This window comes from Falco rusticolus, chromosome 10, assembly GCF_015220075.1.
Source record: "Falco rusticolus isolate bFalRus1 chromosome 10, bFalRus1.pri, whole genome shotgun sequence".
Taxonomy (NCBI): Eukaryota; Metazoa; Chordata; class Aves; order Falconiformes; family Falconidae; genus Falco; species Falco rusticolus.
The window spans coordinates 24,734,087-24,760,203 of record NC_051196.1 but is presented as its reverse complement, the minus strand read 5'-3'; the positions used below and the strand labels follow the sequence as shown (position 1 = coordinate 24,760,203).

The window sequence follows — 26,117 nt, the reverse complement described above, 5'->3', positions numbered from 1 at the left end:
TTTTGGTTTTTTTTTATTTTTTAAAGTAAGCATCTGGAAAACTCATTTGCTGGGGAAGAGGAACCCTACCAAACCAATCTGGGGAAAGAGTCAATTAAATTTGGTCACAATTCACAGGCAGGAGCTGATAAGATAGTATCATGAGTGTGGTATCAACAACATTTTCTGTCTGCCCCTGGCAGCTCAACTCCAATAGGATGAAAAGAGGCTGCTTTTATTTAATGAAATGCAGCAACTCCTCCAGGCAGAGATTTTCAGTATGGTTTCAATCAGCCACTGAAATAGCAGGGAATTCTTTAATCTCCACCCCACATCTCTTCAGCCGATATACTCTGGGAGATGCTAACACATTCCTGGCCCCCCTGGGATGCCAAGCAAATCCTCCTCCACACCCTCAGCTTCAAGCTGTCCCTGGAATCAGCTCCTCCAGCCCAGGTCCATGAACGCACCAAAAGGAATGACGATCAGCACACATGCTTACAAGCAATATACTGCTTTGTCCAGGCCAGACCCTCACACTAACCCTTCCCAAATAACCAGGGAAGGTCTATTCCTTTTCTTCCACTGTTACACCACCGTTCTCTGCACCTTGAGTGCACCCCAAGGTCTGGAGCCAGTCATTGATTAAAAGTCAGAGTAGCAAGAGGGAGCAAAGCTACACTTCATTCGCTAACACAGATCCGTGCCCTTCATCATGTCTGAATTGCAACACCTTACAGCTGGTGTGAAGCTGCCCAAACTTGCCTCTGCTCCAGGCACCTCTGCCCAGGAGGCTACAGCAGACCCTGCTGGATGGGCACCCCCAAGACAGTGCTTCTCACCCCCACACCCCAGGAAAGCCCTGCCGTCGGGCACAAGGATTGCTTTTCCCAGAAGCACAAGCAGCTGACAAGAACATAACTGCTCTGCTTTGGACAGGCGGGCTGGGAAAATGTTTCTCCTCTAAATTTCATGACAGGTTCGAATTCTTTCAGAGGGAGGATTAACATGGGGTTGTTTTTAAACACATGCTGTGTTATTGTAACTAGTAACAGGAAATTAATGGCTCCCTACGTGGTGGGACAGAAGGCAGTCCCTCTGGGGCAGGCTGCTGAGTGTCCCCACCGTGGCCATATCCTGAGTGCCGGCTGTCACTGCTGGCTGTGCAGCAGAGACTGCTGAAAGCACTGGACACCCCTCAAAGGACCAGCAGCAGATACAAAGGAAGAGGGAAGGCACAATCCAGAGCCAAAACCTTTCCATGCTCCCATCCAGCGTGCTCTGTCCCCTGTAGCTGTGGGGCAGCTGAAGCCTAAAGCCTTTGCCAGGGTTCGTTGCATCTACCCTGGACACCAAAGGCACATCCAAGATGAAGTGTGCCACCTCCCCTGCCTTGGGGTCAGGGAAAGAGACTCCCCCCTTCTAGATCCCTGGCTGGCACATACCAGCCACTGGGAGAAAAGCTTCAGGCAAATACGAGACATTTCTTTTTGAGAAAGAACTAGCTCACACTGTTTTCCAGCATTCAGTTATCTATCTCAGCAGGCAATCAGGCTCTGCCAGAACAAACAGGACATCAAATAAACAACACATTAAGACGAAGCACGCTGCAGACACGTGCGGTCACTCTGGTCTCGAGCCCCAGTGGCTCCCACAGCTCAGATATCTGCAGCTGCTTTGCTTTGCTTGCTGTAGAGCCCTGCTTTTCTCTGACCTACCCCAGGGCTGCTTTGGAGGTACTTTGCTGCAGAAAGGGAGTCTTGCTGCTGACAGACAAGCCCAGCACAAATGCAACAGCTTCACTTTAGCTGAGGACTGATGCTTTCAACACACCTCCAGCTAACCTCATCAGAAAGGCACTCAGTTTCAGCACACAAAGAGGCGGCAAACTGCAAACAACATTACTTCTGTTAAGTGCTTCTGTTCAGACTGCATTGAGCCAGAAGCAGCACTAATCCACCTGCTCACATTTTTAACACCAAATTTCTGGCTGGTGAGGCATGCACGGGGCTCAGTAGCCAGGACCAGAGGAAGAGGTGCAGTCCAAAACTTCTCAAGCCAAGCGGTGTGCTCCAGGTCATGTTTCTGACCTAGTTTCAAATCCGGGCAGTTTCTATTCGCAGATGGTGGGGAGATGCACTGCAGCACCCAGCCATGCTGCCAGGAACACACCTGTCAGCCCCTCTCCCTTTCAGCAACCGGACCCAGGGCAGCTACGCCATGAATGCGCTCACATCCTGTCCCAGCCCTGGGGACACAGGCATGCAGGGCAGGAACACTGAACCACACCAGGTCTCACTGCTGACGTGAGATGCAGACATTGAGGAAAATAAACTCCAAAGTTTTCCCAACACTGGCACCAAAGAGTGTCCCAGTCTACGTGGCAGCCATCTCATGTTTCCTCCTTCCCAGTGGTGTAGATACATGATAACTGATCAGTCCCTCCACTGCAGAAATCCAAGCCCTTATCCCCACTCCCTGCCCAGAAGAGAGAGCATCACTGGGGGTATTTACTACCCCTCAACACAAGAAAAAAGTGGACCGCAATTCAGGTACTAGCTATAGCTACAGCATAAGCACAGAATTACAAACTCAGTGTGCCCTGAACATGTGCATGTCGCCCCTGGAGAGGCTTTGGACCACTAGTACTGCAGGCACAGGCAGCTCATCTCCACCAGGTTTCAGGATTCGGTCTGCTGTTCAGGCAGGGATGATGAAACAGGCAGTACACAGCCACATGTGGAGAGGTGCACACTACCCCGTACTGCTGCTGATCGCCACCTGCATCTGTACTGCTCCTCCGAGCCACAGGGCAAGAACGAAAGACACAAGGCTGTTATTCTGTTATTTTGGAAGTGGCAGAAGTGTTGTTGTAATGTATCACACTACTATGAGATTAACAAGAAGCTTTTAATGACCTAGTGTGAATATCTTGAAACACCTTCAGAGCAGCTGCAGAGAGCAGCTGTTAAACTTCTATCCTTTGCTGACCACTTGCAGTTCTTCTAGAGGCAGGGGCCTTGTGAGTAGCAATTTAGCATTGAATACAGCACAGTGTATAACGGCGATACAAACACCATGGGGTCAATAATAAGTGGCTGTTGGGAAGAAGTGGTATCCCTCAGCAGGATGCACGTTGACCTGAGCGTGTTTGGCTCACAAGCTGTTAGATAGCTGTACTTCACAGTCCAAGGGAGGGCACTGTACTGTACGGCTCTGCTCCCAAGGGGAGCTTTATAAATATTTTCCAGGATAAACATTTGTAAATAGTGTCTTTCAACTTGTCTGAGACCAGATTCCTGATCTCTTGTTTTCAAAGAGAGTCATCATCTTCAAAGGAGGGGAGGCAAAGCCATTCATACGAACAGGGTAGCTACAAGCAATCCACAGTTTGGCACTCACCTCCAAAGCTGTTGGCGGTGCGTGTTTATACTAGATAGTGTGTCTACCAGGCACAGCCCAAAGCCTCCTGCGATGCCTCCCAGTACCGTTCCCAGGCACGGGGTACATCGTTCTGATGGCCTCCAGAAATCAGATCTGCCTGGAGAAACATGATCGCCTCCATACCTCTGCTGTTGAGGGACAGGGGTCACATTCTGCTAAGATCACAGCAAAGCAGACTGGCATCTGACTCTGAGCCTCACGGTTCATGAAATCAATATGCAGACCGTTGTAGTAATTTCGCCTCCTCTGCTCTTTGAAGAGTTTCCCTCCCTTCCCCCTCTGCTGGCCATGAAACCAGACTCTGGGTGGTCCCTTCCAAGACTGTAAATTGGCTTGTTGAAAGCCTTAGCAAAAGAAAGGTCAGGTGCCTTATAAACTGAGCAAAACTAATAGTGCTATACAACTATTTGCACATTATTCAAAGGATATGAACATCCACACAGCTGCTTGCACCACAGCAGGCATCATACCTCATCCAGATGCACCCATGTTGCACAGGTTCCCCCCAGAACAGCATGTGAAGAGGCAGCTCTTAGCACCATGCCCCAAACCTTCAGCTCTGGCTACAGAATGGGGCAAAGGTGGTGTGAGTTGTGGAGTCGCTGTCCTTCGCTATGGATAGTAAATCCCAGACAGAAAACAAATCTGCTGGGAAGCAGAGCTCAGACTCGGCACTCTCCAAATGAAAGGGTCAACAAGGAAGTAAGATGTCCTTGCAAGGAGCACCCATAACACCCACAGCCTCTTCTGCAGGTTCAGCCACAAGAGGGCAACAGCATATACACACACGGGGACACACGCGCACACACGGCTGATCCCGAGCCTGGGGGCTACCAAGATGCAGTGCATGCTGCAAAGCCACTGCTGAATGCTTACTGTAGGAAAGGGGAGGAAAAAAACCCAAACAAACCAAAAAACACAGAAGCAACTGCAATCCTTCTCATCAGAAACAGTAATTTTAGGAGCTGCACAAGACACCAATTGTACTGTCCTTACAGACAGCATTACATGTGACCACAAGGCACAGCAGAGCGCGTGGGGCTGCCCAGCCCAGCTTGGCTGGAGCCACTGACCGCATGGACAGCAGAGCCCTGCCCCAGCACCCAGAGCACACCAGGTTGTGAAGGGGCATATGCTTACTGGTCCTACAGTCTGCCTGGAACCACTGAAAGCACTTCCCAGGACTTCAGAGCATCCTTATTCTGATGGTTGGAAAGAAGGACAAGGCAGAGACAAGGGGACAGAGAGCAGAGACAAGACCATACAGATACTTGACAGTGACCTTCACACCAGTTTTCAGCTCCTTTCCATGAGCTGACATCCACATGAGATACTGCAACTTTGTGCTGCACAAACATGCTGCAAATCCTACTGCCTCAGATGCTGAAAAAGGAGGGAAAAAAAAAAAAGCAAAAAGCATTGCCTTGCAGAAACTCCCACTGCTTAGCAATTTGGAAAAACCCAACTGTCCTACAGGTGCTCCTGTTGCTCTCAGTCTTGCCTGCTGCTGTAAGCTGTACAGCATCACTGCAGGGCACACACACACATTTATAGGCTGCTCAGCCCCTCCTGCTTCCCTGCTCCCAGGGCCCAACCCTGGAAAGGAACAGAGATAAGGGGAGTGCTACAGAAAATACAAGGGCTTTAGAAAGCTGTGATTTAGTAAAGATAAAAGGTCTGGGTGTGTAAGTACACACCACTGAAAGAAAGACCACTGCTGAAAGAAGGAAGGGCATGTGCAATGGCATGTGTCCGGCCAGGGTAGGGGCATAGCACAGGTATGTCATTTACTTGGGAAGTTAAAAACAAGTTTTTAAGCAATAGCTGCATTGTCATTCTCCCAGTGCCACAGCCCGATACAGCATGTCCAACTGGCCTTCCATGGAAGTGGCTCTCTGCAGATGGCTCATGGATGCCAGAGCAGCCCAGCACGTGCAGAGAGGCACCCCACAGCTCAAATGAGTGTCCTACTTCTCTGCTCCATGGCGTGGGGTAACCACTCCAGCACGTCAGGAAAAAAAGTAGCAAAGAGAGAAACAAAGCCACATAGGTCTGGCTACAGCACCCATCCACCCTCCTGGAAGCAGAGCTCCTTCTCTGCTGGGCAGGCTACACCACCTGCCTTCACAGGCTGAATTTCCAGCTGCATTTCTCAGCGCAGGAGGCCCAGATGTGCCCTTTGCTCACATTAAAGGTAACATGCATCTGACTCTCAATTTCTTCGTGCAGTCTGATCACCTCCAGGAAATAGTCTCCAGTCCTTATGCTCGTGGTGTGAATTTAATGCACTCTGGATCGTGAACACAATGGTAGTGACTGGGTGCTGGACTGGGGGAAGGAGAGCACTGGTGTAAAACAGAGTGTAGAGCAGCAGCATCCTTTGACTGGGGCTGATGGCGTAATGAACCCAGCCTTGCCAAAAGCTCTCAGCACACTGTTCTAAGAGGTGCACAGGCCTGCTAGCAACATTGTTTGCTATAGCCTTCTTCAGCCAACAAGACAAGCTAACAACAATTACTTATTTTTTTCCCCCACCACTTTAACTGGATAGAAAAATCCAAACAATGCAGGATTTCCTACATCAGGAGGCGATCCCATCTCTGCACCAAGCTCAGAGCTCGGTAGGGAGCATGCTAGAAATCAAACTGCAACAACTGGGGCTCTGCAGAGTCCAAACCAGCTCTATTCTCTGACCCAGTAAACCTGAACCAAGAATTTCAGCTGCTAGCCCCAGGGACAGAGTCAGCCAGGAATAAGACTTCGGTGTGGTCTTTACTCTAAGCACACAATTCCCCAGGCTTCTTCATAAGACATATTAATTTTTCACACTGTTAAGGGGAAAGTAAACAGCTTGGACATTTCTGTTCCTACATTAAGCTCTCAAGCACATTTGCTGCATATCTTATCAGCACAGCTTTAGCAGCCTTTCTAAGCTGTTTCAAGACTTTGGCCTTCAGAAACCTGCAGAGGGGGGTGAAAAAACCCTCTATTCATACTTACCAAAGCATAGCACGTTTTCAAGAGGACATTCCTACCATCCAAAGCAAACAAGCGTTCCCAACTGTACATTCTATGAGTTAAGTTACAGCAAGTAATATCAATCTAGGTTCACGTACAAGACAATTTAAATATTCTTAGGAGTTCCTGGGACAGTTTACAATTGAAATTGAGAAGCCAGACAAAAGAATACTTGTCTCCGCTTTAGACAGCTTGCAGGATGGTTTATACCCAGAGTTTTACAAGCACAGCTACATCAACTAGGGCCACAAGCTTGTTGGGACGGGCTCTCCAAAGCATGCTAGGAGCTGTACAAATCTGTGACCTGCTGCATAACCAGACATTCTAGGCCCTATGGTACTAAAAATAAAAGCACTACTATAAAAGAGCTATAATAAGACCATTTTCACTACTGTCAAAGCCTTGCTGATTTGCTAAGTTTATTCAGGAAGCCCTTGGCTACATCTGGGGCTAAAAACCAAACATTAGAGTCCCCCTTCCACAGAGTAGAAATAGGATTTTGCACTTTAGAAGCTGGATGAGACTTGAAACAGCTCCTGCTCTTTCTGTGGTCAACCGTGAATTAGATGTCTGTGAAATTCCCATAGCTTTCTCAAGAGCCTGGGGCAGTCATGTGACAATCCCACCACAACACAGTGTGCACACAGGTAAATGCCACCTGATCTACCATGACAAACAGAAGTGAAGTCTTCTGTCTCTCAGGGCACAGTAGGCAGAGCAAGGTATTGGAGCATCAGCCCAGGCACCAGCCCAACACACTACCTGCTTCACTGAGGAAGAGTCATCTCACCCTCCCTATACAGCCCATAACCCCAGAGCCCTGGACATCAGTGCTCTCACCGTACCAAGGAGTTAAAACCCTGACACTGCAAGTCACTGCTTTTCTTGCCACCGTCATTACAGCTCTGAATTTGTTACCAAAAGGCCTTCTGCAATCATGGCATGGCTTGGGTTTCATGAAGAAGAGCCTCCAGCTACAACATGCTAAATGGTGCAGGGGCAGCCAGCTTAACTACACAACTGAAATCTCCCAGAAAACCCAAGACTGTTGCAAGCTCAGTTCTTACTTCACCTAAAAAACACCCAAGAATGATTTTGACCTTGACGAGGCACAACTTGAATGACTGTGACACAGCAGCTTCCCATCAAAGAGAGGATTTCAGACCCAGCCTGTCTGTAGCTCACCCAGGTCCTCCTTTTCCTTGCATTTATGGGATCATTAAAAAAAATAAAATCCCCATGTCATGCATTTCACTTCCAGAGCTGCAGGAAATCCATTCCAAGTCACAGGCCAGCTTCAGCTCTGAGGGTTTCCTTGGGCTGTCCTTTCAGTGACAAGGAGAACAAAGCAACCTTGGCAACTGGCCACACTACAAGCAAATATTTCCCCCATTCCCTTGAATGGAGTGGATATCCTGTCACAAACCTGCATGCATGGGAAGGGTGAGGAGGGGAAGGAAACGGAAGAGGATGAATTAGCTAAAAATTGGCATAAAGTGAGAGGTCTCAGCTTGCCACCAAAGCCACTGAAAGGCTTTTCATTTTAAATGGCCAAATGCCAAGGACGAATAACTCACACAAACCTCAGAGGAGCCCCAAGCCCTCTGGCATCCAAAAGCAGTATACCTAAATCCTTCCTCCGCTGGATTTGGAAGAGGATATGGATGCTCCAGCTCTGACACCTTATTTCTGTCTGCTTCTGAATCCAGTTCTAGAAGGTGGCAAATGATATTTCCTTTCTCCTCTCCATTCCCTGTCTTCCCTACTTCCACCTTGTCCATTCCCAGGGCCAAGTGGTTTCAGAAGATCCTTTTCCAGACCACCATCAGGCAGCAGCTCCAGGTCCCACACATACAGAGAAAACCCAGCTCCAACAGGAATATAGTCTCCCTTGCACCATATATTAGGTCCCTGCACCAAACCCAACTGAATCAAGCTTCCAAGCATTTCAGCAACATTGCTTTTCTGTAATTCTTCTGCATGGTTCCTGCATGCCTTGACAACACTAGGTTTAAAGCTATAGTTGTTAGCAGATTTCAAAGCCAAACCTGACACGTGCAAGCAGGTTTATTCTTCTAAAAATCTGCATTATAGCCATGCACTATGTTAGCATTTGTCAGCAAGTTTCCCCACCATGACACTGCCATTCATAGCTGGGTTAGCTGACCCAACAGCAGCGCATACCAGGGCCACAGTGGGATTAACATTCCCAATGCCACTGCTAACACGAGCAGAGATCCGCAGCTACAGAGTTTGTGTGGCAGTTCTTGCTGCTGTTTGGACACACAAAGCTCACAAGAACACAGGTTTTGTATTCACAATCCCCCAGGAGCCCCCTTGTATTTACAGTCCCATTTACAGAGACCTGAAGCAAGCCTACTCCAGGGCAGAAAGCAATGACTGGTGAAGAAAGAACAAATGAACAAAACTCATCCTGGAGTCCAGCCAAAATCTTCATGCCCACTAAGTTTGGGTGGATGCAGACTTTGCAAAAGCCTGGAAAAGGATTAAGGAATAGCTTTAGCAAACAGCCAGGACAACAACAGTGAAGTCATGATGAAGCCAACGATACAGATTTCTGTTTGCAGTCATGAGTCTGTGTTTACAGTTTGCAACTATGTGCAAATACCAGAGAGCCCTTCTTTTCCCCTTCCCATCAGGGCCTGGCATCATATGCATTTAACTAGATGCAAGAGATGCCTACAGCAGCACGCCAACTGTTTTTTGGTCACAGGGCATGCTCTGATCCACAGTGACAGGAACTCGTAGGAACCCATAAATAGAGCTCAGCTGAGTGTCTGTGTGCGCGTGAGGGAGAGCTCTGTATCAAAGCAGGCAAAGAAAGAAACAGGAAAGAGCAACTAAATGCATGCGTGAAAAATTGTGGAACTCTCAGGTTTGGCTGTTTACTTGTCACTGCATGGGTTATGCAAACCACCACTGAAAATACTCAGGACGTCAAGCAGAAGATGCAAAATTACTCTTGGGCACAGCACACAACTAGAACAGAGTTACATGCACAGGCTTTGCCAGTAAACCCGCTCCATCAGACATGGTTTTCCACACACACAGGTACAATGGTAAAAGCCAGCAGTGAGATGCAAATCTTCTTGTATCTTAATGCAAATTGTTCTGACTTCCAGATAACTGCATATACCATGCAATGAAGACAAACACATCCCTGCAACAGGAGTTCAGCTAATTTAAACCTGCTGGCAGCAAGTCACAGCTTCTCAGGGTAAAGGTGACTGGGAACAAGAGGTATGATGCTTCCTGCCAGATCCAGGAGACTCACTCTTCCCATGAATTTTTTTTATTCAACGGAGGGAAGGACAAGACAGTCAAACTACCATCCTAACACTGTCCTCCAGGAGCTCTGACTGACAAGCCCTGGCAAGTCTTGCTGTGGCAGCAATGGCTGGCCAGTTACCTGCGCATCCTCTCTGCCAGAGGCTGTCACCTCTGAGCTGACCTGTCGGGAAGGAGCATGTCCCCATCCCTGCTGCTCCAGAGTCATCTGGCATCCTAGCAGTGGCAGCACTGCGCTGGCAGGCAGTTTACTACACACCCTTGCTGACATCAGGCAGGTGATACCCAGTCCACCTAGAGACCATAACAAACCATCTCAGAAGAGGAATGAAAAGGGAAGTGGATGCAGAGTCCATGAACTATACCAACAGCCCCACCTCTCTCCTCCCTGTCACTGGGTGGCCACTTTTCCACAGCAGCATTCACAGGGCCAGGCTGGGGTGCCTGGAGGAAACAGGCACCAGTGCTTCCTACGCTGTGCAAACAGGAGTTGGCACATCCAGACCCACCTTCCATCAGCAGTGACCTCTTGATAACAAAGGCCTTTTTTGTAGTCATGTTTGGGAAGTCCTTCTATGAAACACAAAATAACGCCATTCCTCCCATTCTTGTCAGAGTCTCTGGTGACCAAAGTAGCCCCAAACCTCTGTACTGTTCTCACCCTGTGCACAGTCATCCATGTGCCGCTCTCAACACCTTGCCCTCCTCCCTGGATCTCCCAGTATGACAAATCCTTGTTCCAACCCCCCTCTCTAACCATCCCCTCAGCACGGCTCCAGAAGCAAAAACTGTTACCGGGTCTGTGTGAATAGGCCACATTTCCCCAATCAGCTGCTACTGATCTTGAATCTACTCATAAGACATTTAGAAAGATTCTTCTATCTCATCACACCAGCCATGTGCCTCTCGCCTTGCATCTTCCTACTAATGTCCCTTTTCTTTTTTATCCAATGGGAAGCAATGTACTATTTATTGCACTGCTTGGCATCACACATAGGAGGGGAGGTCTGGTATTTGAAGAGCACTGAATCCAGAAAACAGGAAACGGCTGAGGATCAAGGGTGGGCACAGCCCAGAGGCCCATGTTTATGACATGTAATAAAAGGATAAGGCAGAGATGAAAGCAGGGCTGAGCCAGGCTTGGTAAAGCATCAAAAGAAAGGTGCAGGGGGCTAGAACAGACTTGAAAGAGCAGAAAAGCTGACTAGGCAGATGATCAGAAGTGTATTTCGCATCCTCCCTGCCAGCCCAGTGGATCTGAGCCAGGACATAGCTATGCCAGAGCCGTGGAGGGCAAGGACAGCTCCCGGAAACCTGTCCCAGGAAGCAGGAATATCCTACTTGAGGGGCTTCTCACCGTGATCAGGACAAACATCAAGAACTGAACCAACTATGCAATGCCACAGGATGAGTGTGTCTCCCAGCCCACGGCCGGCTCAGGTGAAGAGCAGGACTGGCAGCACCTCCAGGCCCGCAGCCCTCAGCTGCAGCAGCATGCACTTGGGTATATGTTCAGGGCACAAGCACATGGACAACCAAGCACTCTCGCAGTGGCGAGGGATGCTGTCACTTGCTGGAGGAAAACAACGGACAGAAGAGAAAGGCTGCACCAGGCCAAGCCAAGAACTGCCCTGGGGGCTTGACTCAAGAAATTCTCTTCTGCAAATGGTTTTGTACTCATTGGCCTGGTACTGGGCAGGCTCCAGCATACAGGCTCTGCACACAAAATGATGGAGCCAGACACAGCATTCCCATTTTGGAGATGGGACATGCCAAAGTGCAGAAAATGCTAACCCGCTTACTCAGATGCCGGCACACTCCACGTTGGAGCTGTGAACCTCTCTGGTTCCACTGCATACAGTGACCTTCACAAAATGCTCCCTGTGCAGTCTGCCTGAAGGAAGAAAACACAACTCTCCAGTAAACAGAGGCCTGACCTAGATGGTTCTGGTCTGTTTTAACTTGCCTGGTACAGCCACAAACAGGCTGGACAAAGCTGACCCCTGCAGCACATATCTGCACACATTCACACCCGATTCAAGGCACGCTCTTGTTTACCAGCCCAGCCAAGCAGACACTTTCCAGGAGAACAGCAAGAAATTACAAGGCTTGCCTTCCAGCTATTCATTACAAACTAAAGCCTGCCATACGCCAGCTTGCAGCTTGCCTGACCTCTCCCCAGCTCATGCTTGCCTGAGGCTGTCTCCTAATCTTTGAAGAATCCCAGGGAGCTGAGCAGGAACCGGCAGCCTGGAGGGAAGGGGGAGCTCCATGGCAGGAAACCTCACCATCAGCCTCCTTGTTTCTCATCACGCCAAAATTAAAAATAGGCAACAATATCTACAGACAAAATACAGTTGAAATCTTGCACGCACTTTTTCGAAACGGAGTAATTATCCTTTCATCAGTCATTACCTGGAGCTGTTCTAGGAGGGGAGGCTGAGGTTTATTTTAACACCTGAATTCTCCAGAGCTGGTTCAGGTCTAGGCAGAGCAAGCCCAGCCTCTGGGAAGATTAAGCCATTGAAGCACAAGGGTCATTTGTACACGAGGCAAGGGATGAGCAGAAACACCCTCCCTGGAGACTGCAAAAGGTGCCACAACGCTGAGTGATTTGCCCCGAGCCTCCTGCTCCCCTAGGAACCTTCTTTCTGTGCTCATAGCCTGGCAGATGTGAGGCACAGCAGGTCTTTTGGGAATCAGCTGTTACCAGTGAAACACCACCTACTCATTGCATGAAAACTGATTTTAAGCAGCAATTCATGACTTAAATAAACATAACATACAATAAAAACTCATGTGTCATCCATGATTTACCCAAACCGATATTCCGCACAACTTTTCCCTTACAGCAACCAACAGCCATAACAGAGAGGAAAAACGTCTCAGCCTTGGCTGCTCTGGATCCCAGAGAAGAGAACTTGGCATCCAACTTGGCAAGGCTGTTTGAAAAGGAGAGGATAGGTTTGCTCTTGCTGCCAGAGACAGATCTCCACCTGATTAACAATCAGGCACTCCCTTCCTGCTCACCTGAGTGGCTCCCACGCAGCCCTTGGAGCCAGGAATCTAGTGGGAGCTGGCAGAAAGCACAGAAAGGTCAAGAAGGGCCAAGCAAAGGCAAAAATCTCCCCTTATCAGGGCATGCATGACACAGACACACACACACACAGAGCTGCTGGTCTGGGTCACGGGAACTGCAGCTCTGAAGAAAACAGAACAGCCTTCACAAGCTAAGTTATTTCAAACAATAAAGGAGAAAATATATTGGGAGAGAAGATCCATACACCAGGGCTCAGCGCCAGCTCCCAGTGCTGCGCACTCTCTCACAGTCACACCTTTTCTGCTTTTCCCAGAGAAGCATTACAAACACACACGCTGCTTCCACTTGCCAGTCATGTTAAAATACAGCAGCACTGAACAGGCTCTGTAGCTAAAGGAGAGCCACAGGCCATTTCAGATTGGGGAGCTAGGATGCTGAAGCCTGCAAACAGAGATCTTGATCGACTTCTGGAGGATTTTATGGCCATTGCAGAGGACTACACAGGAGAAGAGACTAGGCTCAGTTGTTGAAAGCAAAAGGAATTTCTGCTCAGCCTGCTTAACGTGCTTTATTTTTAATACTGCTTTTGCTCCAAGAGCCAGAGAACAATTTGGAGAAAGAAGGCCTTTGTTAGAGATTTCATGCCGCAACCCTTTAACTTCAGGTGCAACAGCTCACAACAGACGTCACTAAGCTCTCCTACCCCTTTCCCACAGCGGTGCCCCAGCACAGTGAAGACCAAGCAGTCCCCACAGTAAAAGAAATTAAGAAAAGTAAAAGTAGGTACAAAAAAACCCAAAACCTTAAATCTTCACCCATTCTTGCAGTGCTCCATGAAAAACACATGCCAAGCAGATAAGGCAGCCTGTGGTCCCGGGAGAAATCAAAGCTGTGTATTTCCCAGTGATGTGTGCTAGGGAAAACAATGCAGAAGACATCCCCAGCAAGGGGAAGGAAAGGAAGAGACACATTTCAAGTTTCCTCCTGTGTATACCAAGAATGAACAAGGATGCCTCAGAGGGAAATGCAGGCAGCAGCTACATCACCCAGAAACAGCAAGAGCTCTCACAGCAACTGAAATAAATGAAGGTGCAAAAGGAAGAAGGTGAAAGAAGGGAGAAATTTATCTAGTCTTCAGCAGAAAATTCTTCTTGGATGACCATGACCCCTATCCCACACCAAGCTTAGGGAAAGCAGCCACTAGGACAACAGCTCCATTCAAGAACAACCATGAGCTTTCTCTTGGGATTTCATGAGTTTACTCATGAAGGATTTTTCAATTAGTTAAGCTAGGGAATAAACATCAAATTCATCTGTGTGCTGAAGGCTTTTGCTGGGGACAGGGAGGTAAACCTCAGCCCATTGGTTTGCAAGGCCTTCCTACCAGCTGCCTTTCAAAAAGGCCTCCTGAAGATCTCCACCCACAGCTTCCATTACTATTTTAATTACATGAAAATGAATAGGAGGCTTGAAACTGAGGTGAAAGATTTCAGAGCACTGTAACACGCAGGGTACTATAGTCTGCTTCAGTGGTGTTCCTTTAGCATTAGGCCAGGTGGCATTTTCACCTGTAGAACCTAGCCCAAATCTGCCAAGGACGAGTAGGAGTTTAACATTCATTAACAAGAAATCCGTTTGCACAAAGAAGATTGACTTGTTCATGCAAGTCTGGCCTTCAGCCACATTTGCAGAACCTGTAAGTGTCCTGTACATCTAACTGTTGTGCAAAGCTGGTCCTGAGAGGCCACGTTTGTGGTGCAAGAGGGAAAGGAAATAGGCTTATGCCCTGGAAATCCACCACAGGAAGAACACCCACCTCTTTTTGAAAGAAGTTTCACACTGGAAGAATAGCAGCCTTTTGGCCATGGGCTGAAGTGTCTAGTGTGTGTTGTGCCAATGAACACCTTTACTTTGGAGCTAGAAGAGCCTGGCAAGCATTAAGTTAAACAGTTCAACAGATGCCAGAAAAAGTGGTAACTCTGGCAGATCCCATTATAACTATTAGAAAACTCAAAAGGTACTTCTAAAGGCACCCAGGAAGCTATTGATCTACTCCCTTGCCCAGATGTATCTTACAGTGACTACACAACACACCTTCAGACTGGCCCGGGAGCTCAGCTCACAAGCCTTTTCATTTCCTTTCTATCTTCATGAGTTACCAATGAATGCAATTCTTTTTTCCCCCCTTTTAACCCTAAAAGGAGCTGCATTTTAAGCAGTTACAGCCTGGAGCTCTCCAAAGGAAGAGGTTTAGTCTTCTTGGTGGCAGGGGTGAATGGGCATAGGTGTTTCTTGCCAGTGACTAGTGTGTAGGGGAGGCTGTGTGCTCTGTGCAGCACCGCCAAATTAAATACCTTTGGGGTGTAAATCAAAACTCCCTGCAAAGCTTCAGTCTGGAATTCTGCTGTTCTCTGGTGTCACCGGGGCCAGCAGACTCTGGGGATGGGGGTGGGGGGAGAGAGGGGGGATGCTATCCAGCCACCTTCTCACCGCAGCAATTAACCTCAAGCAAGCACTGGCACGAAGCTCCTGCTCTTGCATGACTGCAAGCATTCCTCTCCACGGAGTTTATCATAAAGCACCAACTATCCATAAACATCTCTGGGAAGGGCTGGCCTGGGTTCACCTTCATGCAAGGAAGATGTCAGGTTCTGGCCGGAAGCCAGCCATTCATGTTTCTTTAAACCTCCTGATTTTTGTCAGCTCTGACTCAAATGACCTTCTCGGAGAGAATAAAAAAAATTAAAAAAAAAAAAGAAAAAGGAAAAAAGAATCTTCCATCACACCCTTTCCTTCCCTCCACCCACTGTGGCACTTAATCACAGGAGAATCACAGGGGACAATTCCCATGGTGGCAGTGAGTCATGGTCTCCTGCCCCTCTGCTCCCTGCACAGCCCCTTTGCAGCAGAGGCACCTTCCCATTTCCAGCTGGTCTGGAGGCTCAGGGCAGGAAAGGAAAGAGCTTGGAGCTGAGCAGCTGCAGGGCAGGCTTAGGAGCCTCCATCACAACACAAGCCACGCAGGATGGCCAATGCTGGGGACAAGTCCAGATTGTCCTGCAATACCACAACACAAAACAGTGTCCTCCCAGCACGTAGCACCCTTTGATTCTTCCACCCCACGAAACCTGAACCATGCTTCATGATGGCGCCATGATGTTGTATTTTGCAGCAGGCCCACCCCTTCATCCTAAACATACTAAAGCTTTAAGCACATGGTCATGACTAAAAGCAAGAAAAAACCCCCCAACCTTTCCATATTCCCCTCCGCAGCAGCTCCTAAAATCCATTTAGCTTTCCTGCTTGGAGCCATTCACCATAATTCTGGTGCTCAGACCCAGGTTTGACACGGGAACCCTCAAGTGACCCCTCCTCTTCCAGTTTTTGCCCCCCCCCCCCAATTCTGAAAAGAATAATTACTCCTCCACAAGAAGGCAGGAAGACATGGCACCAGCAGGAGCAATTCAGATCAGACCCCCCCCAGCAGATAATCAGACACAATATCTTCTTCCCATGCTGTGCTGGGAGCTCTGATCTGCCTTGCTGATGAAGCTGTTAAGATTAGGCCACTGCTGGCAGTAAGATAACGTGATGTGAGTGTTTAATACACTCACACCAGCTGGGTGGCCAGCCTAAGCCATCCTTTAACTTATTTGCTGGTTGTGAATATTCCTCCCTCTCTCCTTCCCATAGGATTTTAACATCCCTGTGAGGAAAGCAAGCTCCAAGCCAGCAAAAGCAAAGACCAACAGGCTGCTTAATTAACTGCCCCTCTCCCAGTTGCCACAGCTTGCCAAATGCTGGAGAAATCCGATTCCACCTGGTAATTAAGCACTTATGGCCCGAGAGGGACCAAGACAGCAGGGAAGCACAGCAGGGAAAGGAGGGGATCGACACCATAACCTCCTGTGACAGCCCCCACCACAGGACCATGCCATTAGCACCAGTGCTCCACACACTAACGATCCCCCAAAGGGACAAAAGCTTTTAAATGACCGTCAGTCCCTTAAATTAAATCTTAATTGGTCCAAGAGCTCCCTAGAGGGTTACACAGAGCAAGAGAGGCCTTGTTTGCCAGCCAGAAAAAGCCCTGCTCTCAGACATGCCTTTGAGTGTTACCTGCACTGTTTAACAGGTATCCAAGAATTTGCAAAGCCTGGCTGCCAAGTACTCCAGCCTGATCCCCCACTTGCCCTGCAGACCCTGCTGGGTCCCAAGAATTCTTCTTTTTATCTTCCATCCTTTCAACCAGCCTCAACTTCAAAAGGAGGAAATTAGTGATTCTATAACATTTCATCTTGTTTCTATTGCCCGACCTACCAAAACAAAGGAGGGAAAAACAAAGAACTGACTCTCACCAGGAGCATAAACAGGTTATTATAGCAATTACATACAATAAGGGCACGTATAAAGAGGAAGCCACTAAAAATGGGCTGAAGCTTTAGGTTTGTGCTCCCGTTGAGACCAGCTGGGCAACCACTTTGCAAAGGTAGTAGAGAAGCAGAGGATCTGTGAGCCCAGAGAAACTCCCCACCAGGTGAAGTACGCGTGGTGCTGGTTGCAGTTGCAAGTTCTGCTGCCAGCCTTGCAGAAACAATGGTGCAATCCCACACCCAAGGGTACAGAAAGTAAATACAGAGTCTTGGGAGAGGAGGGCAGGAGAAAGAGGGTAAAACTTACACAAGCTCAGTTTTAGCCATACTGTAGCCCCCACCCTGCATTATTCCAGGCTCTGGCTTCCAGCACTACAGCTCTGAAGGCTGCAAATCCCCAGGTGAGCCAAATGCAGCATCTTGCAAGCACACAGCACAGCTGAGTTAGCTCTGGCCTACAGCCAGAAAGTTGCCACAGAGAATGACAAAGAGGAGAAGCTCTCAAGGAAAGTTAGTCTTTGAAAATCCCCTTCCAGAGCAGCAGTGAGCCATCAGAAAGCTGCACTGCAGGCTGGCCCTTGAATGAAGGAGGGAGTACAAGCAGTCCACCCACCCAGCACACCCCTGCCAGCTGGGACGTTTCTAAGAGACACAGCAGATGCCACCTACGTTGGCTAACAGATCAGCACACTGTGTGCGGCCCCGGGAGGCTTTTGCCCACACAGCTATTATGTGATGCATGATGTGCCCCGGGCGTTAGGAGATATTTTGCTGGTGCTGTGTATAGATAGCTGGCACTCATGGGAGAGAGCAAATTTGTGGAGGGTGTTTGAGAGGCTCCAAGCAAGTGTTACAGTAGGACAGGGAGCAAACCAGAGACAATCCAGGGGACTAAAGCATGCGTTTGAGGCATCCGTCATCAATACATCCCAGGTATCTATAGCTGTAAATCTGGAGTCAGGCGCCTTACAAAGAGCAGAGACAAACAAACCCTTACTCCACCAGAGGGTGAAAAAGCCTCCTGCAAGGCCAAAGCAGAGCTTCAGCGCCCAACAAGGCTTGAAATCACTGCAATGAGTGCAAACTCCCAAACACAGGGGCAGTGCACTCAGCCCCTGAAAGGCTGCCTGAACAACCACAGCAGCCAGGTTTCCAAATGCAAGATGTGAGCTGTCCAGAGCTGCACAACTGTCCTGTCCCACAGACCTTCCAGCGAAGGAGAACCCAAACTTGGCTTGTGGTGCTGCAGGGCTGGTAGCAGAGACTGGAGAAGTGCAGCAGAGAAGGTGAAAGCCCATCCCTACCTATTCACAGGAGCACTTCAGTAGTTAACAGCTAAACTGCCACAGATTGCAGAGCAAATTCCCCATACAGGAAAGCAAATGCATATCTCGCAAGCCCTTCATGTCTTTGGCTTATAAATACCTTCCTGCTTCTGCAGCTTCAGCCAGGACTTCTTTTCTGCTGCTTTCCTCTAAGCTGAGGAAAGTCGGAGGGAGCAACCCATTTCCAGAGGGATAGCTTTGTGGATGAATAGGAGCAGCAGAGGAGGCGTGGGGGCTAGCAGCCATGCTATTACAATGTTAATTCCCTTTGACTTGCCAGCATTAGAGACCAAACACTCATTGTCATTCTTTGTCTTTCATAGAAAGACCTTCAGCATGGACTTAAGAGTTTTTTAAAGAGTTTTAAACATACCAGCATAACCTTAAAATCCTCAGGGCTGTATTTGTGTGTTCTGGGGTGAAGCCTTGTTAACTTTCCCCCTTTGGAAGGCAGGTACCTTCTTTAGGGGAATGGCACCTGCATAGTGTGGTAGGTTTCTGTGAGTGGCTCAACTTTTAGGGAGAACCTACACAGTAACCGCAAATAGCACAGACTGCAGTTAATACTACAGACAGACAACAGGTTTTTGCTTCCATATTTTAACCAGAGCCTCCTGACCTAACATTAAACGAGCAGGTTTTGTCCCACCCTTCCAGCAAGGGCTACTTAAGGAGTTTAGAAGCTGAGGGACAGGTCCTTGCCAGCACTGTCTACAACGTAACCAAGAAGGACTTGGGTTACCTGTCCAAGGTCCAAAGTGACGTTGACCTGGTTGAACTCCAGCCCCCGGGAAAGAGGGGGGCTCTGCCACCAGCGTTCTGTCCCATCAATGGCATTTGTTATGGGGTGAGCCTTGTTGCTGTTTGCAGAGGAGCAGATGTCACAGTACTGGCCCTGTTGGAAAGTACAAAAATAACATTTAATTTTAGCCAGAAAAATGAGGCACCAACCAGATAGGTATCACAGCAATTCAGAAAATATAGGGTGTAAGCCTGCTAATGCAAATCAATATATAAAACTTTTGTTTGCACCAGTTTAGAGCACGGACAGAAAAAGGTACAAGAAAAGACTCAAAATCCCCACAGTAACAATCCAGTGTACAACTGGGCTACTCTAAGAAGCATTCCTTCTGTATTTCAGATATGCAGTAAGCGTTGGCAAAGGGGCCCAGCCACAAAGAACTAGGTGCAAGGTGCAGAACAGTACGCAGATGGAGAAGCCACACCACAATGGGAAGTGGTAGCTCAATCTCCAGGGCCACCAGCTCCTCCGCTGAGGCTGCCACTCTCACCCCTGTTGACACCCTGAGATCCTGACCCAGACCATTCAGTCATTCCTATGGACCCAGACTGGCAGTTCTTCTGCCCAACTCCCTGCAATCTGTTTCTTGTCAACCTATTCATTTCACAAGTATAGTCCTTTCAGCCACATTTTCAAGCTTAACAGTCTAGCAGCCAAGTTCCTTTTGCTGTTGATGCTGCAGCACAAGGCCAGAAAGGGACAGCCTCTGCTGTCAGCTGGCCAGGGACCTAGCTGCAATAACTTTTCTGCCTTGCTTTTGTAGCACGGGTGGTTTTGTCAGCTCCATGGACACACTGCCAGAGAAAACAGCTCTGCAACTTTAACAGCACCTCCTGAGCAGGATCAGACAAAGACCTAAGCTGTTAGGGGCAATTCTTTCTTTCCCATTTAATGCACAAATGAATCTGACCCCTCTTAAGGAAACCTGCAAATAGCCCTGAAAATTGGCAAGTTAGTTCTTTTGTGGAGCCACTATTCTGTCACTTGAATTGCTGTTACAGTCGAAGGAAACTCTGTTACAGGCAATTTTCCTTTTAAAGGTGCAGTTATCCCCAGGCAAGCAAGCTGCCCTTGCCTGTCCCAGCTGCTGCCAGCTTTAATAATATATCAGGTACATGATCTCAAGACAGGTAATCTTCCTGCTTACTGCATCTGCATCCCCTACAAGGGCTGAGGCAAGACAGAGCCACCGCAGAGGATGTGATTTTCCAAATGCCCCAAACTCTGGAGGAATCTCAGTGCAAAGGAAACAGATTTCACAGCATTCTTCCCCACAGCCACGTGCTATATTATTTGCAGGTAATTATGCAACACAAGTTGTCCTGAACAAGAACACCTTTTAATTAACTCCTCTAGAGATTTGAAAATAGCAGATGGGCAAGCACAAGGCCAAAGAAAGGGCAGCTGAAACCATCCAGGTAACCCTGACAACCATCCAGAGAGCTCCCGCTGTACAGAGAGGTCAGGACAAGGCTCGTTTGAACGTGCATTGAGCGAGGAGGGAGAGCAGACCAGATAAAACTGACCCAACTCTTCAGCTCAAACCTTTAATGGGAACCGGTGCAACAGGTTGTGTGGAAATTTCTGCTGCACAATACACCACACTGAGGCAGGGGGAGAAGCAAGACAAGATTACAAAATGGGAATAAGTAACAAAAAAATAGTGTTTTCATACTTTAAATTCTTGCCACAGATGTGAAAACCATTTTGAACCCAAAGTTCACACTGATGGGCAACAGTCAATTCAAGTTCAGTATGAGGGAACTAAAAGTTAGGATCAGCTGCTCCACATTTGTAATGCTGCTGTTATCCCTCCCCACTGCTGTGCAGCCTGCATTCGTTAGTGGCCACTGGGCTGGTTAACACATCAACAGCTGAACTAAGTTTGCTGTTAAAAGTGCAATTAGGCCCTCTGATGCACCAGTTGCTCATTAGTTGTCTCATTAGAGCCAGACCTAAACCCAGTGAGAATCACTTCCAGCTATTTGTATTTTAGAGCTACTCAAGCTCCTGCACAGTGCTTCAGGTCTCTACAGGAAAGAGAGAAGTTCTGACATCAGCAGAGGATTTTAATTAAAAAGCAATTGTGAGCTGCAGGCTTAGTGGAGACAGCAGGTTGCCGGGGCAGGAGAGGCTTGAACATCACTAAGGTACACCAAAGAAAGAACTTCAGCAATGCAAGAAGTTGCAAGGCCTTAGAGAACATAAAGCTGCCACTATCAGAACCCTGCAAAGGGAGGTAGATAAGGAAGGAGGTCTGAATGGAGGGCAGCTTCCAGAGACCTGCAAGGCCTGATCGTGTTCCTGCTCAAGTCAGTGGGAACTTTGAAGTTCCCCTGAGCATAAAGACTAGCTCGGCACCCTGCTGGCACTGCTTGCCTCGGGGAAAGCTGACGCTTTGTCCCCGTTTATCTGGCCCTGCCATGACCCAACCTCAGCTCTCCCCACCTAATTTATCCAAAAACAGAGAGAGTGGGGCAGCCTTGGCTGCTGGAGATGAGGTAAGAAGGGCAGGAAATGGGGGGCAAAAAGTCCAATGCTACCATATACGTAAACATGGAAGAGACACATACCGAGAGGTACAGCACCATCACCCGAAGCACAGAGAGCCCTGGGCTGAGCCAGCTTCCCCCATGCTGCACAGCACCCCGCACGAGACAAAAAAGCACCAGGCCAGATGGTCACTGACTACTGCAGGATATCAAAAGAGGCTATCACTTAACTCAGAGACATTCTGGTAGGAAACAGCTTCAGACCTCATCTCTTACCAACACCTGGAAGAGCAAGAGGACAAGACCTGTGGTTACCCCCAACACTACTCTAGCAAGCATAGCTCAGCACTGCAATTCAAAGTGCGAACAAGTGCTCTGCAGCAGCAGTGCTTAGGTGAAGACGGGCTTCAGATGAAAGCAAAAGCAGCACCGATTTGAAATCCATGAGGTTTGTTGCATATTTTTAAATTCTAAGGTCTGTAATTACTTCAATTAATGCTAGTAACTTCCCTTATCGTTATACTACTAATCTCTAATTACTACTAAAGTAATCATCTACAACCCTGTCTCACTCAGGGCAGTGTACAGTCCTTGCCAGTTTTGGCAGGTCTCTTGAGGAGCCCCCAGGCAGCTGGATGGGATGGGGAACATGAGCACACAGCTATGCCTTTGCAGAGCTGTCTGTCTTGGAAGACAGCTACAAGCATCTTCAGTAAAGCTTGATCAGAAAAATCAACCTATAATCTCTTTTTTGTCTCATCTTCAAGACATTATCATTAAGGTAGGATTGCCCCTGCTGACTAGCAAGCGGGGCAAGGGAACCAAACCTCCATGGCGAGTCGCTTTCCGCACACCTCAGCATCGCTGTGCATCACATCCTTGCAGACTGAAAAGCCCCCCACAGTTAGAAATGCTGTCTTCTGCCAAACAGCCCTGAATAAAGCAAAGGAAACTCCTTGAAAAGGTTTACAGCCTTCCCACAACCAGTGCCAAAAACACCGCAAGTGTCTTTAGGGCAGCATTATTTCAGAAAGCTTAACAATTATCAACATTTTAAGACTATAAAGTTTTTTTATGTCAATGAACTCCCTTTCCTGAAAGTCTTCTACAATGTCAAATGAAAAAAGCAGAAAACTGAGAACTGACTGAACTCACTGACTAGATGATTGTATTAAAGTTTACACTAGATCTTTAGCCAAGCAAATGTCTCTCCACCACCACAGCATGTGGGAATCTTTTGAGTGTCCCAAGAGGCATTCTTCCAGAATTCCTGACCCAAACCCCCTTTACACCACAGCCACACCATGCACGAACACCACTGAGCAGGTGAATGGAGAAGGGAAGGGACTCTGGTGGGACACGCAGGCAGTGAGGACATACATGTGGAGTTCATTATTGCTGTTTCAGTCTGCTCAAATTGAACACTTCCCTCCCACCTCCCGCTTTGCTTTAGTCACCGGGTGGTGCCAAAACCCCTAAAGGGGATGAACTGGGAACTCTGACCTCTGCTCTGACACCTCCTGTTTCCTCCCCTCTCTTTTAGGTGCTCCCTGTGGTCATGGAAAGGAGCCACTACAAAAGGATTTTTCTAAGGCTTTCAGACTGACCGAAGACTACTGGCCTGGGAAGTGGTGCTCTGATCAAAGTGACCCCGTGCCAGAGCTGCAGAGGAGATGGGAGGATGGGAAGGGGTCGCTGCAGAAATCCACAGCTGAGGAGCCCTGCTTGGCAGCGGGGCAAAGCCAGGAGGATGTGCACACCCTGCGGTGCCAGGAAAGGGCTGCGCTTGAAGGATGAGTTACAACTGTTCCCAAAGCTGGTACAGCCTGAAGGGTTTATTTGAGTCACCAGCATCCTAGTGCAGTGTGCCATGCTAAGCTAGCAGCATGGCCAGAGCACAGGTGTAGAGTGATAAACATGTGCCCACATTTGCTAGCTTTTCCAGGCAGTCTTATCCTCCCAGTTTTGCTTGGCAGATCATTCACGTTTGTTTTCAAGTGCACACAGTGGCAGTCACTTTTTCACCTTTCCTTACTACCTTTACGTCACCGTAGGCACAATTACTACATCGAGGTCCCTGTAAGTCTCCTGCTACTAATACTTCAAGCTTCTTCAAGTTACATTATTTTATAGTGCAGCAAAGTGAAAGAGATCACTTTAACAGTGGCAAAACTCAAAGGAGGAAAAATCAGCTTTTTGCCATCCAGTAACGTCTTCAACAATTTCTACTACATATGGAGCAAAATTCCATGTCATAATCACACAATAGCCAGAAAAGAATGTGGCCAGAATGAGAAAAATGCTTCACAGAACATCTTATGACAAAGCTGTCCTTACAAAAAGGCCAAGAAAGGCTTGATCTGGGAAACTGAGTTTTCCACGGCTTTTCCTTACTTTCTTTACATACAACACAGACGACCCTGTTGCTCCATTGCAACAGGTGAACTGGCACTGTGAACCTCATAAGCAACAAGCAGAAAATGCTGGCAAGCAGCAGCTGGCAGCTCCATGGCAGGCTTCAGGCTGCAAGAGCATTTCAAATCAGAACTGTTCTTCCCAGACTGGGCTGCCCTGGGAGGGGGCAGTGGGTCTGGAGTTCCTGCAACCAAAACTAGTGTTTTACAAGCACGTTTACAACTGTTCTTTCCTTTTCAAGAGAGCCATAGCTGTTAAACTGCTCAGCAGTTTTTACCATCTGCATTCCTGGCTGCAAGCTCCTTCTGGTCCTCTTAAAATGGGACCCCTGAGATAAGTCACCTGACATTCGCTTGTAAAATTCACCCTCTTAACTTTCTCTTCTGCTCATCCCAACACCACACTGAACACACAGGGAATGGCGGTGTTAAGACCCATAAAGGTAATTATTACCGCATTTATCATAACGATTCCCTGACTGGCAGAGGAGCTGGTTTGCTCAGGATTTCATAAACATAAGGAACCGACAACTCTAAAAATAATGCCGCAGAACTCGGCAAGCCGCATTTCACATGTGCGGCTCCTGACAAGGCACGGAGAGAAAGAGCACGTGCGTCTCATCGCCCCAACTGCTCCAGATGGGCTCCCGGCGCCGGTGCCCAGGCCTAGGCAGGGGAGGACGCCCTGGGGACCACCCCTGCCTACCCTCTGGCCCCCTCTCAGAGCGCCCCCCGCTAACCCAGCGGGCAGGCCGGCTCTGCCCTGCGCGCCCGGCTCGGAGCTGCCCCGCTCTTCGCTGCGGTCTCTGCTCTGCCCAGCCCCGGCGAGACCCAGCTCTGCCTCCTCCCGCACCGACGACTGAACAGCGGCGGGGGAACGAGGGCGCGATGGCCGGGGGAGCACAAAGGGGAGCTCGGCTCCGCCACCCCAGCGAGGCTCCACAAGCCGCCCGCGGGCGGGTGTGTGCGTGCCCCCCCGCCGGCCGTACCTGGATGGTCTGGTTGGGGTCCCCCCCCGCCACCGGCCCCCCGACCAGCTTGCAGTACAGGTCCTCCACGGCGCGGCGGCTGCCGGCGCCCACCGCCTCCTCGCCGCAGGTGGCGGTGGCGGAGATGCGGGTGCCCTCGGCCAGGTTGAAGTAGGGCGGGTGGAGGCTGTGCCCGTTCACATCGCTGGGGAAGGAGGCGGGCGGCCGGGCGGCGGCGGGCAGCGCCAGCAGCAGCAGCCGCAGCAGCCCCATCCACGCAGCGCCCCGCTCCGCCGCCCTCGCCATCTTCACCGAGGCTGCCCGAGCGGCAGGGGCGGGCGGCAGCAGCACCGGCCTCCCCCGTCCCGCCGCCTCGGCACTACGCGCCGCGCCGCCGCGGACGCGCTACTTCTGCCCCGGCGGCGGGGAGGGGCCGCCCGCCCCGTGCGCAGCCCCGCCGCCCTTAACCCCTTCGGGGGCCGCCGCCCGCCAGCCCGCCTCGCCCCGGGAACCCCCTGGCCCGCGGGCAGCCGCAGCCTCGTGGGAGGAGAGGCCAAACGGGGTGAAGGGTTTCCCCCCCCCCCCCCCCCGCCCCCAATATGCAAGGGGGACAGGATCCTCAGGGAAACAATGTGCCTATTGTATCTGCATTGCCTGAGTCTCACCCGCTGGTATTTCAGTATGTTAAACTCCATTAACCGATAGATCGGTTTATGTCCAGGAAAAAGCTCGATTACTAATTAACAAAACAGTAAAAGGCTCCACAAAAGCCATTTTCCTCTCCTCGGGGTATGCTGTTGGTTCTCATTAAGTTTGGACAGGGAAAATTTGCATCTGCTTTCCCCAGAAAGGCTTGCTGTCGGGGAAAGGCTTTGCCTCCTCACCTACGGGGGAAAGCAGCGATAATACAGCCTTCGCCCCATCCCTCTGCTGCCCACGGACCGTCCCTCCGT

The 26,117-nt window shown here is 49.2% G+C and overlaps 1 protein-coding gene across 2 annotated transcripts in view; it reads right to left on the bottom strand.

The window, feature by feature from the left end:
- LAMA5 (laminin subunit alpha 5) overlaps positions 1-25,536 on the bottom strand; it is a 93,574-nt gene extending 68,038 nt beyond the window's left edge. For both annotated transcript variants that reach the window (XM_037403059.1, XM_037403060.1), the window contains exons 1-2: positions 25,186-25,536; positions 19,231-19,383 (exon numbers count right to left, since the gene is read on the bottom strand). In XM_037403059.1, the coding sequence (XP_037258956.1) occupies positions 19,231-19,383; positions 25,186-25,470 (438 nt within the window). In that variant the 5' untranslated portion in view covers positions 25,471-25,536. The remainder of the gene's footprint in view (positions 1-19,230; positions 19,384-25,185) is intronic.
- Between the last annotated feature and the right edge of the window lie 581 nt (positions 25,537-26,117).